Source organism: Tachypleus tridentatus, chromosome 13 (assembly GCF_004210375.1).
Source record: "Tachypleus tridentatus isolate NWPU-2018 chromosome 13, ASM421037v1, whole genome shotgun sequence".
Classification (NCBI taxonomy): domain Eukaryota; kingdom Metazoa; phylum Arthropoda; class Merostomata; order Xiphosura; family Limulidae; genus Tachypleus; species Tachypleus tridentatus.
This window is the reverse complement of record NC_134837.1, coordinates 108,426,397-108,441,640: the sequence shown is the minus strand read 5'-3', so window position 1 is coordinate 108,441,640 and position 15,244 is coordinate 108,426,397. Positions and strand designations below refer to the sequence as shown.

The window sequence follows — 15,244 nt, the reverse complement described above, 5'->3', positions numbered from 1 at the left end:
AACACCTAGTTTACTTGGGATTCCTCTTTATTACATTGAAAGATTTTTTTGAAGCATTTTTTTCTCTCTAATAACCAGCTATTTTAATATCGTCTCGTTGAATTGTATTAGTTAAATTATAACATTTCGAGACCACTTTAGTTTTACATAAAAACGTTACGTCGTTTCCGTCAAGATGTACAAAGGTTTACTGACTGGAGCTTCTCTTACTAGATTCACCATAACGCACGCACTTTATCACAGATATTTTACCAAAGGCATTCATTCTGTTAGTACAGTTTTCTGTTTAGGTCGACAATAAATAGCAGCTGTGTTAAATGTATTGCTTCATTTCGCTGACAATCTCTTGTTTCGCGACTTCCGTTTACATAAACAACAGCTTGTATGTATTAATGTAAATCTATACGTATTCAACCTATATTTTATTTTGGTGTTTTTCACTTCTGCCATTGCCTGCTTGGAGTTATTTACGCGTATATTATCCACAAGCACAATGGAATGATCGGATATTGCTTGAGCGGTCATAGCGACATTGTACGAATTGTAAATTTGTTTCTATAAATTATATACAACTGTGTAATACACTGCTGCTTTCATGGTTGCCGTAAGCATATGGAAAATTACCTAGTTTTGGGACTCCTTTATTAGTAATATAAATATATTTTAACAAATGTCTGTGGTGGTTTTAATGCTTGGGTTATTATTAGAGACATAAAAATTTTGCTGTAGACTTTCAACCTATTGTTTAATTTTATGTTTGTATTGTCTTTAGACGAACTTAAGAAACGAATGTTCAGTTCTATGACAGGCATTTTTCTACTTTGTAGACGAACTTACGAAACCACTGTTGAAAATGTTAGTGTTCACATTTGTGGCGTCGTTAGTGGGCGGACTACTGTGTGGTCCTTTATTTGCAAAACTGTAGTATTAAGTAAGAGAAAATTTTCCAGTACAGGAGGATTAAATGGAATATGGCGTATGTTATATTTTTAAAGATTACGTGTAAAAAGGACGATTGCAACATCGCTTTGGATGCATTTAAGGAGGTCATTAGAGCTAAAAAGATAAACTACATTTAGGTCCAATGGTGACATATGTTTTATGCGTATAAACGTATCACATGTACTTTCATATAGTACATTTTACTAGAATATGAACTGGTTATATTTTTCCAAACTTGTTGATGAACATGGGTTTCTGTGTTAGTATTATATTGATTTTTTTCTTATCATGTAAGACGTACATTTTCTTCCAATTGAAACTTTTGGTCTTGTTACTTATGAGTTTAGTAGTAGTAATAGCATGTCATTTAACAGAACGTAACATTTTGGGACAACGTGGGACCTATTTCTCCAGCTTGTCTTTTCCATTCTCTAATCTACAACTATTAATAAATACACTTAATTTTTTTTTAAAAAGTCAGCTATCATCATTCATATATTTATCAAGCTTTCTCTTAAATTCACTTAAATTTTCTGCCTCCACAACATCCAAAGGCAACCCATTTCAAAGGCTGAACATCCTGTTAGGAAAATAAAACTGTCTTAGCTGAAGATGACTCTTACCATGCGAAAATTTATATTGTTCCCCCTAGTTTTACTGTTCTCACTGTTAAGTATGAAAAACAGATGATGCACCAACATTGTCAATTCCCTTTACAATCTTAAACACCTCAGTCAGATTTTTCCTAACTTTTTTTTTCAAGAGAAAATTTGAAATTTAAACCTCTCTTCATATGACAATCCCTCCATCCCAGGCATCATTCTAGTAATACTTCTCTGAACCTTTTGAAACATTACAATGTCTTACTAGTGTAAAGAGCTCAAGACTGAACACAATATTCTAAATGTGGCCTAACCAGTTACCTATACAATGAAATTATAACCTCTTTAGACTTATATTCAGTATGTCTGTAGATAGAATCTAAAATCCTATTTGTCCTACCACTACCAACAACACACTGCTTGGATGGCCTTAGAGACTGATCAACTATTACACCAAGATCCCTTCCTTTCATAACACTATTAAGGTTATTGTCATCAAAATTATACTTATTAGTGAAATTACGATAACCCCCATGTATTACCATGCATTTATTATAATTAAAACCCATCTGTCAATTAATCAACCAACTAACTAAATGATCTAATTCGTTTTGTAAAGGAGCAAAATCCTCCTCACAGCCAGCAACATCCAAGATCTTAATGTCTTCAGCAATTTTAAGTATTTATTGACCATTCCTTTATCTATGTTATTGATGTAAATAAAAAGGAACAAAGGCCCTAAGACTGAGCCTTGAGGTATCATACTTGTGATATTAATCCAGTTTAACTGAATTTATAATACCCTTTGCTTTTTTTTCCATCTCACCACTCTTCTATCCAGTTAGCTAGCTTATCCCCCCCAAATCTGAAGAGATCATTTTTTTACAAACTTTTTATGTGACACCTTTTTCAAAATGCTTTCTGAAAATTTGGATACATCAAATCTACACATTTACCCTTATCTACATAAGCAGTAACCATGTTGGCTATCCATTAAAATTCTAAAGCTTGTTAAATGACTTTGCAAAGCATCAGCTTTTACAAAACTTTTTCCACAGCTGACATAAGGCTAATGGATCTATAAATACTGAGACAATTTTAATCACCTCCCTTGAAAAGAGGAGTTATGCTAACTAACTTACAGTTCTCTGCTACCTGCCCATGGTTCAAGGAGTTACAAAAATATTAGCAAGTGGCTCAAATATACAATCTGTAACCTCCTTCTAAACCCTTGAATAAATATTATCTGATCCAAGAGCCTTTTTGTTCTCTAAACTTCCATTTTTTTTCTTAACCAGTTCAGAATTAATGTAGTCATCTTATGCAAATTAGAAATACTTTTTCCATTAATTGTTTTCTTATATAAGTGATAACTATATTTGAAAGATAAAGCCTTTAAATCAGAGATAACTGAAACTAGTTTTAACTATATTTAATAACAGTGGGAACTTTGGGACTTTTTAGACCATGTCATTGGTTTCAGATAGATTGGTTCTGTCATCTGTATATATAAATTAGTATTTGACAAAAAGTGTGTGTATATGTAAGCTTATAATTAGTGAACTGGTAGACATAATGGTTAGCATTCAGATCTGAACACCAACACCAAACTTAGCAGAAATGTTTAAGGTGCCCTGGCTGGAAAGTGACATAGGAGTTGGGTATGAACACTCTATGTCACTCCATGAGGGTACCTATATCTTCACTGTGTGCTGAATGAGTACATCAATTAGTACGTATGATGTATGCATAAAATTATCCAATATCCAGTATAGCCATGAAAAGTTATGACACAGGATATCTAGATAAATATCCTCAGAAATAGAAACATAACACTTTTAACTCTCCTTGGAGTGAATAATGAGTTGAAATAATTCTTGATGACAAGAAACCCACTTGAAATAAAAATATATCTCAGAACGGCTGGTATGGGTATTACCCATCAAAATGTTATTCTCTCCTTATCAGTAAAAGTGTTAATACCCATACCAGCCATTTTAAGATATAATGAGTTGAAATACTTAACATAATTAATGCAGTCAGTAAAAACTCTTGTAACAAGGTAATCAAGCACATCTGGACATCTTTTTGAAAATAAAGTTGCAGCAAGTTAAAGAAAAAAAACTTTTAATTGCTTAGAATATTTGTTTTCTATTTTATTTTTCAGAAGTCTGATAGGAAGAAATGAAGAATTTCTCATGTTGTACTAATACCTAAGGTTTACATATTTTTGTTGCAAATGTTTAACTAGACTGATAAATTGAAATTAATCCTGGTATTATTTTTCATATTTGTTTTGTGCAATATTGTAGTCCTTGACTTAGTATTTTCAGTTATGTAATTACGGAACTGATGCAGAGTGACCTGCACAGAATTATTGTATCTCCACAGCCTCTTACTTCAGACCATGTCAAAGTTTTTCTCTACCAAATACTCAGAGGTAAGAATTTTAACTAAAAGTAGGGTAGCTTAGTACCATACTTTAAATTGATCGTATATTTATGAGTTCACCAAACAACAATAAAACCAGCACTAAGAGCTTAAAGAATTTATAAAGGTAACAGAAAAATTGAGAATTAAACTTGTATAAAAATTATGTTTCGGGTCTAATGGTAACCTTCAAACTACTCCTTGGTTGATTGTACTCAATGTGATGACTTACACACTTTTGATCAAAGTTTTTATTATATCAAGCTTCAGCAAAGAATGACAATTTGAGTGGAATCTAGTAGAATACTGTGATTCTGGCTTTTTCACTCTTTGTATTTAACATTAGTGGTTTGAAGTATGTTTGTTTGGAAACCTTTGACTTAGTGTCTTCAGATGATTGTTTATCAACTTCTTATTGGTACCAGGAGGTGCGTCCAGTTTTATCTTAATTACCATTTAGGGTAGAGAGTTCTCTTTCATATCTATAACTGTCACTGTGAATGTGGCTGTTGCTTCTGATTGGCTTTGGTAGTGAAGCCCATTGTTGTACATGTTCTCCTGTTTGGTATTTTCACTTTCACGAAGAACCCTGGAGACTTCCTTTTTTGATGTATTATCTTTTTTGTCCCTTTACCATTTTAAATTTTGTTATACAGATTTCTTTACCTTAGAAATTACTGTAACATTTCTCTCCAACCATAAGATATTTGTAGTAACAGTTAAACTTTTGAATGATGGAGAATTTGCTATGAACCAAATAAATATGTGCTAAACACGGTGCCTTGGCTCTGACTTTCAGCAACATACCACTGAATTGGACTGGTATATGAAAAACATTTCTTTGAAAGTATAATTATCTCTCTATAGAGGTTTAAAGAAATCTTACAATTAACAACAAAAACAAAGCTATTCAGCATCACTTAATAGCTAAAATAAACCACTGAGTAAACAGAAAAAAAATTTTAAATGGTAAGTGAAGCTTGTAAACAATTAAACAAATCTTAAAACTAATAAAAGACAGATAAATGAATAATAACATGTAAAAAGTTAAATATCTTGCATAATTAAGAGGAATAGTAACTAGTTTAACAATGTATATGGGTAAAATTTTAAACAGATCTTAGAGCTAACCAGAAGACACACAAAAAAACTCAAATATATCACACAATTAAGAGGAAAACTGAGACATGAAGTAGCAGAAGTATATCACCATTTATATATGTATATTTAAGGTTAACTGAAAAGTATATAAAAAGCAGCAACTGAATGTAAAACTTAGTCTTAGAATTTATATAATTAATAATTTACCTATTACCAAAGAGCAAATAAAATCTAACATGCAAATTATTTTACTTTGCTTAACTAACACAGTAAATGTCTCAGAAGCAAGTTAACCATACCCATGGTTACCAGATAGTAAATACAGTGGACTAACAATCAAGTTACTGTACATCCTTTCTTTTGTGATAATTATTGCAACATTAATATGAAAAGTTTTAACTTGTAAAATATATAAAAACGAATCATAATGATCAAATGTTTAACTTGAATGATGTGTAGCAAAAACAAGTTGAAGAGATGTGGCAATAATAACAAACAGAATTTAATCTGCAAGAGGTATGACATTGATAATGTACAAATAATTTACTTGGAGCTGTGTTAGCAATAAGACACATAAGCTTCTTTTATGAGAGGTATGACAACAATAATGTACAAAAATTTTAGTTGTTGGTTTGTTAGTAATAAATTATATGAATCTCATTAATGAAAGTTATGAAAACAATCATGTTGAAATTTTTTACCTGTAGTGGGTGTGTTAGAAATGAAATTCATGGGTTTTGTTTATGAGATGTGTGATAAAAAGAACATATACAGGCTTGGTTTGAAGGCAAGATTAGAACTATAATATAATACATAGGTTTTGTGACATAAAAATTTTACCAACAAAACATATCTACTTATTATGCACATTATTAAGTATTCCAAGCATATTTTTCAAATTTAGGATATTGAGAATGTCATTAGTATTATATACTTGAATCAGTGATTCTCAATCTTTTCACTACCAAGGACCCCTTTTATTATTATTTTTCCCTCCCATGGAACTCATGTTTTTGAAAGATTCCATCTACCATCAAGCTTTTTTTATTAAGTAATAATTAACTTCTTTTTCCAGCCAAATAAAAGACATTTATAACTGAGTATGCAATTTAAAAAAAAGCAGTATTAAAATACACTTGTTTAATGAGATGGTATTGCCTTCCTCAACACCACATGGGAAACCACTTCTCTAAATGAATATGCACATTACTATGTACATAAATTTCATTTTTTAATAAACATTAAGCATAGTTTCCATTGCACAAGTCTGCATGATAATATCATATGGCTGTCATATCCATAACATGCTCCTTGTCCCTGCTAGCTTTTCATAACATGTCTGATTTATAAGGCTTATGATTTACTAGCACCCATTGCAACATTCACATTAGTCAAACCTCTGTAGGTACTGAGTTCATCAACTCGAACACTATGTCTGCATGATGAATATTATGGATGTACATTTTATCCACCAGCTGCTCAAGGTATATTATGGTTGAACAGATATGTCATAGAAGCAACTTGAGTACACATCATTTGTATAGCTTTTCAAGGTGGAGATCGTTTTTTGATTAGCATACTGGTGCCTGAGGCACATGGATGGCTTTTACAACTGGCTTTTATGTTTGTGGATTCTCATCTGTTAGAAGATGACACATTGCTTATAATAGCTGGAGTATTACTTATCTTTTCTTGATGGTTCTTTTGTTCTGAGTTGATCCATTTTCTCTTTTTTCCAATGCAATTAAATACAAGGGATATCCCCCTTTTGGAAACCCTAAGTCCCTAATACAAACATGTCATTTTGATCCAAGTGCATGAATTTTTTGCATCAGAGAGGGCTGTTAAATATATTTAAAAAATTGATTAATTTTAGATGGCAAACAATGTCAAAATTAAGTTCTGAAACATTCTGTTCTGTCATGATTTTATATTGGTTGTGACTTTCCCAAGACTTGCTAAGCTAAATATTCAAAATTGTTTTGACACAATGCACTAAACCACTTGTAGTTAAATCAAGGTACACTCGTACATCTTTTAATATTTAATGTAAAGTTTAATAGAAATAACTTATCAGTTTGAAAAAATATTGTAAAATGTGTGGTAAAAGCATAATAGACAAGATTATTAAAAATTATTAATCTAAAAAAAACAGATAGGTAGCTTAAAGTGAAAAATGCAGTTGTGAATAAAGTAAACAAATAATTAAGCTTTCAGATGTGGAGTCAAAATAGGGATTTGTAGCTGGAGGAAATAATGCCAACACTATGTCTCAAACCTAGAGCTTGGTTGTTTAGTTTTTGCAATTTCATTTTTACTTTTTGCTATCTATCTTGTTTCTGTAATTTTTTAAAGATTTCTGTTCTCCTTTCTGACTTCACAATTTTCAATAACCTTGTTAATTTAGGTTTTTTTTATTCATTATGGATATACATCTGTATAATAGCAATACTGTCCTATTTGAAACAGTTTAGTTCAATGAAATGCGTGTTGGTGTATGATACTCTTTTGGGAAACACTGACATTCACTGGATTGGCTTCATACAGATTGTATGGTTATTGTTCCTATTATCATTGCTACAATGTTATCATTGACAGCGATACTACATATATGATCACTATGATGCATATTGATTGACATACCACACATTATGTATACACTTGTAAAATATACATAGCTACTATATACACTGCTGGCCAAAATCTTAAGACCAATGAACATGAAGAAAAAATATGCATTTTGCATTGTTAGACTCAACCACTTATTTGAGTAGAGCTTCAAAAGATGAAAATAAGAAAAGGAAAAATAAAAAGCTTTTTAACATTTAAAAAGGAAAATGTGAACACTATGATATTAGCCTAAATACTAGCTGGTCAAAAGTTTGAGACCCTACCAAGAAGAAGTCCTAAACAGGGTAGGAAATGCCCAACAAGAGGTCTTAGTAGTGAGCTGAATGGCTGTCATTGTGAATAACTGCAAACATTTGCTTTGGCATGGTCGATATAAACGTTTGCAGAACGCTGGCTGGAATGTTATTTTAAGTGGTGAAGATGGCTTCACGAAGATCATGCACTGTTTGAAACTGACGTTCATTTCTACAGACTTCCCTTGCCATCCACCCCCAAACATTTTCAATGGAGTTCAATTCGGGCGAACACGCTGGATGGCCCTAAAGAAACACGTTATGTGCCCTGAAAAGTCCTTTGTCCTGTGGGCATTGTGGATTGCAGCGTTGTCCTGCTGAAAGATCTAGTCATGTCCACACAAGCAAGGGCCTTCAGTCAATAAGGATGCTCTCTCCAACATGCCAGTGTCACCAGCTGCTGTTTGATGCCCTGTATAATCTGAAGCTCCATTGTTCCATGGAAGGAGAAAGCACCCCAGATCATGATGGAACTTCATCCACTGTGTCGTGTAGAAAATGTCTCCAGTGAAATATCCTTATCGTGCCAGTAACATTGGAACTCATCTGAACCATCCAAGTTAAATTTTTTATAATCAGAGAACAAAACCTTCTTCCACCTTTCTACGTTCCATTTTTGGTGCTTCTCAGCAAAGTTTAATGAAGCTGTTTTGTGGTGTGGAAGGAGGTGTGGCCTTTGAAGACGTTTACAGTTTTTAAAGCCTTTCTTTTGTAGTTGCCATCTTATTATTCTTGAACTTCGTTCTGCATCCGTAAGGGCCTTAATCTGGTTTGAGGATTGCCTCGTATCTTGCCGGACAACCTGTTGAATTCTCCTGCTCGACGTCAATGAAATTTTCTTGGGCAGGCCACTTGAAATTCGCCTTTCGTATTCCTCAGGGTCTTTTAAGACATTTGCAATAGCATTTTTACTATGCTCAATCTCACCAGAAATAGCTCGTTGAGAGGGAGATTGCTTTTGCAGCTCGACAATTCTGCCACATTCAAACTCTGTCAACTTTTAGCCTTTGCCATATTGGGAGATGTCAGTGGGAGATGTTGACAACGTTAATGTTTGAACACAAATATCTAAATTTCGTTATGTGTTTACCGATTAATGCTTCGTTTCAGTATGATCTTAAACTTTTGACCAGCTAGTATTTAGGCTAATTTCATAGTGTTCACATTTTCTCTATTAAATAAGTGCTAAAAAGTTTTTTATTTTTATTTTCCCTTTTATTATCTTCATCTTTCAAAGCTCTATTCAAATAAATGGTTGAGTCTAACAATGCAAAATGCATATTTTTTCTTTATGTTCATTGGCCTTAAGATTTTGGCCAGCAGTGTGTATATACATGTATCTTGTAGGTAATGGAGAGTCTGTAAACACTGGATTAGAGGAACTTCTGAACTATACTAAATAGTCCATGGACTGGAATTTGTAACCATATTAGTTTTATACATGCATGTTGGCTATATATATATATTTCCATTTTTATGGAGTTAATTCTGCCATGCCATTGCAGAAATGTGAATTTCAACACTATGGTAATGCTTCACTGATCCATTTTGACAACTGTCATATGTTAGATGACATCAGTTTAATAGCACTCCATAAATAAAACTTGATAAAAACAGTTTTTAACACTATATATGTTTTGTTTTGTTGTCATGTCACTCCCCAAAAAGCAAAAAGAATGCTCAATAGAGTAGAGAATTCTCATATTTTGCTTGATGCTAGTTGAACTCTCTATCAAACTGCTGCAGACTTAAGATGTTCCCCAAGCACTGTCAAGTACACCCTATATAGTGAGACCAAGACAGGTAAATTTGAAAATTTACCTATATTCTACACATTCTACAAGGTCAAAACATGTTAATTAACAATTATGAATTGATTATATTAATAACAGCTTTCATCCCTCCATTCCTGATGGGGTTTGGGATGTAACACTTATGATATGACAACCTAAGCTCTGGTAGGCCGTTGCTGCCAGATACTTTATCTGAAGCTGAGTATCTTTGAAGTAAAACATGTAGCTATAGAATTTCTGTCTCACATTTGACACCTCCTGCTTGCACAATTTTTGCAACTCCTTTTAGTGAGCTTTAAGGATGTCTTATTTGTAGTATCTATAAATTCACAGTCACACAGTGTTGACTATAATTTAACACCATTAACCATCATTATTATTGCTGATCTGATGCTCAAAACTGAGCTTGGTACTATCTTTTAAACTGCAGCTTAGAAATTTCTGTTGTAGGAGACAGCCTAGACGTTTATGTAACATGGCCAAAATTGATAATGCAGTGGTAAAAAATGTATGATCCTGTCAGCACTGTTGTGTTCAAAAGGGCAGGAACCATGTACCTAAACAAATGATATGAGGGATCAGTACTGTTGTAACAAGAAGTTAATAATCATTAAAGTACAAGTGTCATGCCTGCTAGATAAACATTAAATTACATCCATGGTCTGCACACAGCTATATACATATTCTTATAGTGGATTATGAGGCTCCATATAAGCCACAAACTACATTAATATGATAGGGGGTTAAAGGTTGAAAGGCTTCTTGTATTTGGTATGTTGTCACATAAACTTAAAACTACCCAAACAATGCACAGTGATGTGTTTAGTAATATTGCCCATGTTTTATTACAATACTCACAGCAATTTTTGCTGTAGGCTGGTGGAACAATATTGAATAATAACAAAGAACAAATGGACAATCTCCATAATAAACCACTATCATAGTTCATAGTAACATGAATATTTTCATCAGTTGTGAACCCTTTTTCTTTATTTGCATTTGCCTTCCAGCTTAGTTTGAGGTAGAATCACATAATACCTTATTAGTCAAATAGTGGTAGTTTTATTTACAATCGAGCACTTAGGTTTGACCTAAATCACCATACCTATGTACATTAATACAAATAATTAATCTTGCATAAATGTATACACAATCAAATTGACAAATACTTTTTTACTCTAGATATATAATTAAAAGATTTTTCTGTGCAAAATAAAATAACAAAAACTAGTTTTTACTAGTTATAACCAATTTATTGTATTACTTTGGGAAATCTTGCATAATCTAGGTAACAACATAAATTTATGGAAGAGATTTTAATCTTTTTTTTTGTTTTTGCAGGTCTCAAATACCTTCACTCTGCTCACATATTACATCGAGACATAAAACCTGGGAACCTTCTGGTTAACAGTAACTGTGTTCTTAAGGTACTTTTCTCATTGGTATTCTGCAGCTAAGGTATTTTGGGTGATTTTAATTATTGGATATCAATAACATTTTTTTTTTTTGAGATAAGTTAGTGATATATGTAGTTTACTGTCATTGTTTATTAATACATTAGTGCTTCTAGGTAAAAATGGACAATTCTCAAGTTTTATGTTCTTAACTCCTTATCCAACCCCTAATAGGAGGTGGATTTTTTATTATTAATAATTTGATATATTTAAAAAATAGAACGAATTAAACACAATTCCCGAACAGTATGATGATATCTTAGTAATACCATTCTATGCAGTTTGATAAACCAAATATCTATAAAAATGGTCTCATTCAATGATGTGCATGCTTTTCATAATTCATATTTCAAACATTAAGTTAAAATAAGGCTAGTTTTATTTAGTAAAGAATAAAATTGTTTTCTATCCCTAGTAAGTAAACTGTCCAAAGATTTTGGTGACAATGCAGACCTGCAAAAACAGTAACTTTGCATGCATTAACAGAGTGCAAATAAATAAAGTTATTTTACCTTACTTTACCATACAGTAAATCATAGCCTAATCTCAGGTTAATACACAAAAATTGAAAAAAACTTCTACAAGCAAGTTGCCTTACTTCAATTAAATCAGTCAAATTATTACAAGCAAGATATTTTACCTTGTTCATCAGAGACTAAATAAAATTATCTTATAATAAGCAAGATATCTTGTTTGGCAGAGAAAAGTTAAAATATTTTCACATTAAAGTTTTTTTACATTTACAATTTAGCTGTAAGAGTAAGGAATAATAACTCATAGAAACATTACATTTACTCTTTTAAATTCTGAACAATTAAAAAAATTAGTTAAACAAATAATCTATTTTTTTCCAGAATTATAATTTATAACTTATTTGTTTTAGACATTTTATTACTTCATAACTTATTAACATTTGAATATTTTAATAAAGAAGACACTGGTGTTGTTATTTGCTTTGATTTTTAACAGATCTGTGACTTTGGCTTGGCTCGGGTGGAGGAACCTGATGAAAGCAGACATATGACTCAAGAAGTGGTAACACAATATTACCGTTCTCCTGAACTTCTCATGGGGACCAAACATTACTTCTCAGCAGTTGATATGTGGTCTGTTGGATGCATTTTTGCTGAATTGTTAGGCGGAAAGATACTGTTTCAGGCTCAAACACCTATTCAACAGGTAGACACAAACTTGTTTAAAACCTCTTTTAATTTATATTAAAAATGAATTGTTTTTTTTCTACATTTTCTTTTACACCTGTTACAAACTGTGTAGAAAATTCATAAAGAAAAATACCACTAAAACATGTTACTGAATATGTATCTCAAGACGAATGTTATGAGTATTAACACTTATTAATGTAGCAGGGAACAACATTTGGACCTAAGAAGGTCAAAATGTTGTTCTCTGTTTTATTAGTAAAAGTGTTAATATCCATACCAGCCGTTCTGAGATACATTTTTACTTCAAGTGAGTCTCTCGTCATTACGATTGTTCTAAATATCTTCCAGTTGGAGCTTATAACAGACCTGCTAGGAACTCCACTCTTAGAAGATTTGAATCATGCCTGTAAAGGAGCTCGTGCCCACATGATGCGAAGACCTTACAAACCTCCATCTCTTTCAACTCTTTACAGTTTGTCATCTCTGGCTACCCACGAAGCAGTTCATCTTCTATGCCAGATGCTAGTGGTCAATCCGGTATGTGTTCACTTAGTAATAAAAGAACACAATATGGTGTGTATCAGTTAGTGACAAATTGTAGTAAATGCAATGAACTGTCAGAAATTTTGATATTGAAGAAACCAGATTTGATACAATCATTGTTTTTCAGTCTCATGTTTTCATTTGTGAGACTGAAAAGGATACACAAATGTCAAAACCAGTTTCACCAATATCAAATCTTCTGACAGTTTGTTCTATTTACTATGATTTTTTGCTTATATGTTTACTTACTATATATTTATTGTTCAACCTGGTAGCTACATAAGTAGTCTTGTTTTGAGCAGTTATTTTATTATACATTCTTGGTAAACTATAAATGTAAGGAAGGTTTTGTTGTTTATCATGACTCTACTCTAATCCACAACCCCCACCACTAGTACAGTGGTATGTCTACGGATTTACAAAGCTAATATCATGGGTTCGATTCCCTTCGGTGGGCTCAGCAGATAGCCTGATGTGGCTTTGCTATAAGAGAAACACACACTCTACTCTAATCCACAAAGATATCTTGATTTCTCAATTGGATTATAGATTAGTTCAGTGTTTCTGGTTTGTAGTATGATACATGTCAATGCTTCTTTGTTGTTAAACTTGATATATATCTGTCTTTTTGATTATTTACTGAGCCTGGTAGTTTAAGGTGCTTCACTTGCAATCAGTAGGTTGCAGGTTCAATTCCTATCACCAACCCTGCTCTCTTTTTTATTTGTTGGGGAATTATAACATGATGGCCAATCCAATTTTCTGTTGGTAAAGAAGGGGAGACAAAGATCTGATTAGCTTTCATTTATTTCCCTGTAACCTCATACTTATAAATTAGGGATGGCTGGTGCAGATAGCTCCTGGATGATTTTGCAATAACTTCAATAAACAAACTATTTATTTACAAAAATATGTGATTATGTTTTAAATTTATATCTGGCTGGCTGTGCAAAAGGTATAAAACCAGAAAGTTCTTGTTTATACTTGCAAACTAAAAGGCCTAGGTTGAATAAATTGAAGCTTGCATTCTGCAACATGGATTTGCATTTTGTTTGTTTAAGCAATTTGATTCTGTTCTGTCTTTAGGATAAAAGAATATCCTGTAGTGATGCTCTGTCCCATCCTTATCTTGACGAGGGTCGCCTTCGCTATCATTCATGCATGTGTCGTTGCTGCCACACTACCTCTGAGGGACGACACTTTGTATGTGATTTTGAACCAACAGCACTTCATCCTTTTGATGACCACTTTGAAAAAGACCTGAATTCAGTTCATCAAGTTAAAGGTAAAGCATGCCTTTTGTTGTTTGTGCTAGTTGCAGTTTTAGTTTACATGTTGTTTCCTATAATCGTGGAATAATATAAAAAATGTTCACATGGTATTAACTAATTAAACTATAGTCACAAGTGAAAATAGAAAATGAAACTTAATTTTATGATTAAGTAACCAAACTTTGAGCCAATTTCACTATGAACACCAATTTTATTCAATGTCAGTGCAGTGTTTGTCCATCAATGGTATTTTCCTAAAACTTTGCAAGAATCTTAGTGAATTTAAAAACATTCTATTAAGTATGGAACATTGTTCTGTTATTAAATTTTAAGCAAAATGCATTCTTTGTACATTAAAAGAGAATAAAAAATTTGATTATAAGAAACATAATTTATGTGTTGAACTGATTCAGTTTAATTGTGATGGAAATTTTATTTGCATCTACAAACAGTATTATGTGTTCATATGAGCTGAACTGCTTGACAAAACTATATCAGCTACATGCTGCTTATACAATTGTACTACTTTAAATGCCAACATTAGAACTGATACAGTTAGTTCCTATATTCTGAGCCTTATTACTATAAATGCTAAGAGCAATGTCGTTTGACAATCAAGAGTCAAATAGCATATAATTAAACCTATTCAAAACATGACAGTTAAAATATTGAAAATGCTAGTCCAGAACAAAGAACAATATAGTAAACACAGTTTCATTCACTTGTTTTTAGTAATAATTTTGCCTTTTTTTATCTTTTAGAAAGATTACACAAGTTTATTTTAGACAGAACTGCCAGCTGTAATCGTGTACCACTTTGTATAAATCCTCACTCAGCAGCATTTAAAAGTTTTTCTAGGTAAGTAATTTTTGCAAAGTTCTCAAGACTCTTCACATACACATCTTCTTTTCTAGGAATTTTAGTTTTCATGATTGAGTTACAATTAATGTATGTAGATCTTGTCATTTATTAAATAGAGATTATTCTTTGATAAATACAAGAGCAGTTTAAGAAGCATGTT

The 15,244-nt window shown here is 32.2% G+C and overlaps 1 protein-coding gene across 1 annotated transcript in view; it reads left to right on the top strand.

The window, feature by feature from the left end:
• Positions 1-15,244, top strand: part of LOC143240750 (serine/threonine-protein kinase NLK-like) — a 48,952-nt gene that overhangs the window by 26,797 nt on the left and 6,911 nt on the right. The window contains exons 4-9 of the mRNA XM_076483712.1: positions 3,878-3,984; positions 11,134-11,219; positions 12,216-12,425; positions 12,758-12,946; positions 14,039-14,237; positions 14,985-15,081. Coding sequence (XP_076339827.1) covers positions 3,878-3,984; positions 11,134-11,219; positions 12,216-12,425; positions 12,758-12,946; positions 14,039-14,237; positions 14,985-15,081 — 888 coding nt within the window. The remainder of the gene's footprint in view (positions 1-3,877; positions 3,985-11,133; positions 11,220-12,215; positions 12,426-12,757; positions 12,947-14,038; positions 14,238-14,984; positions 15,082-15,244) is intronic.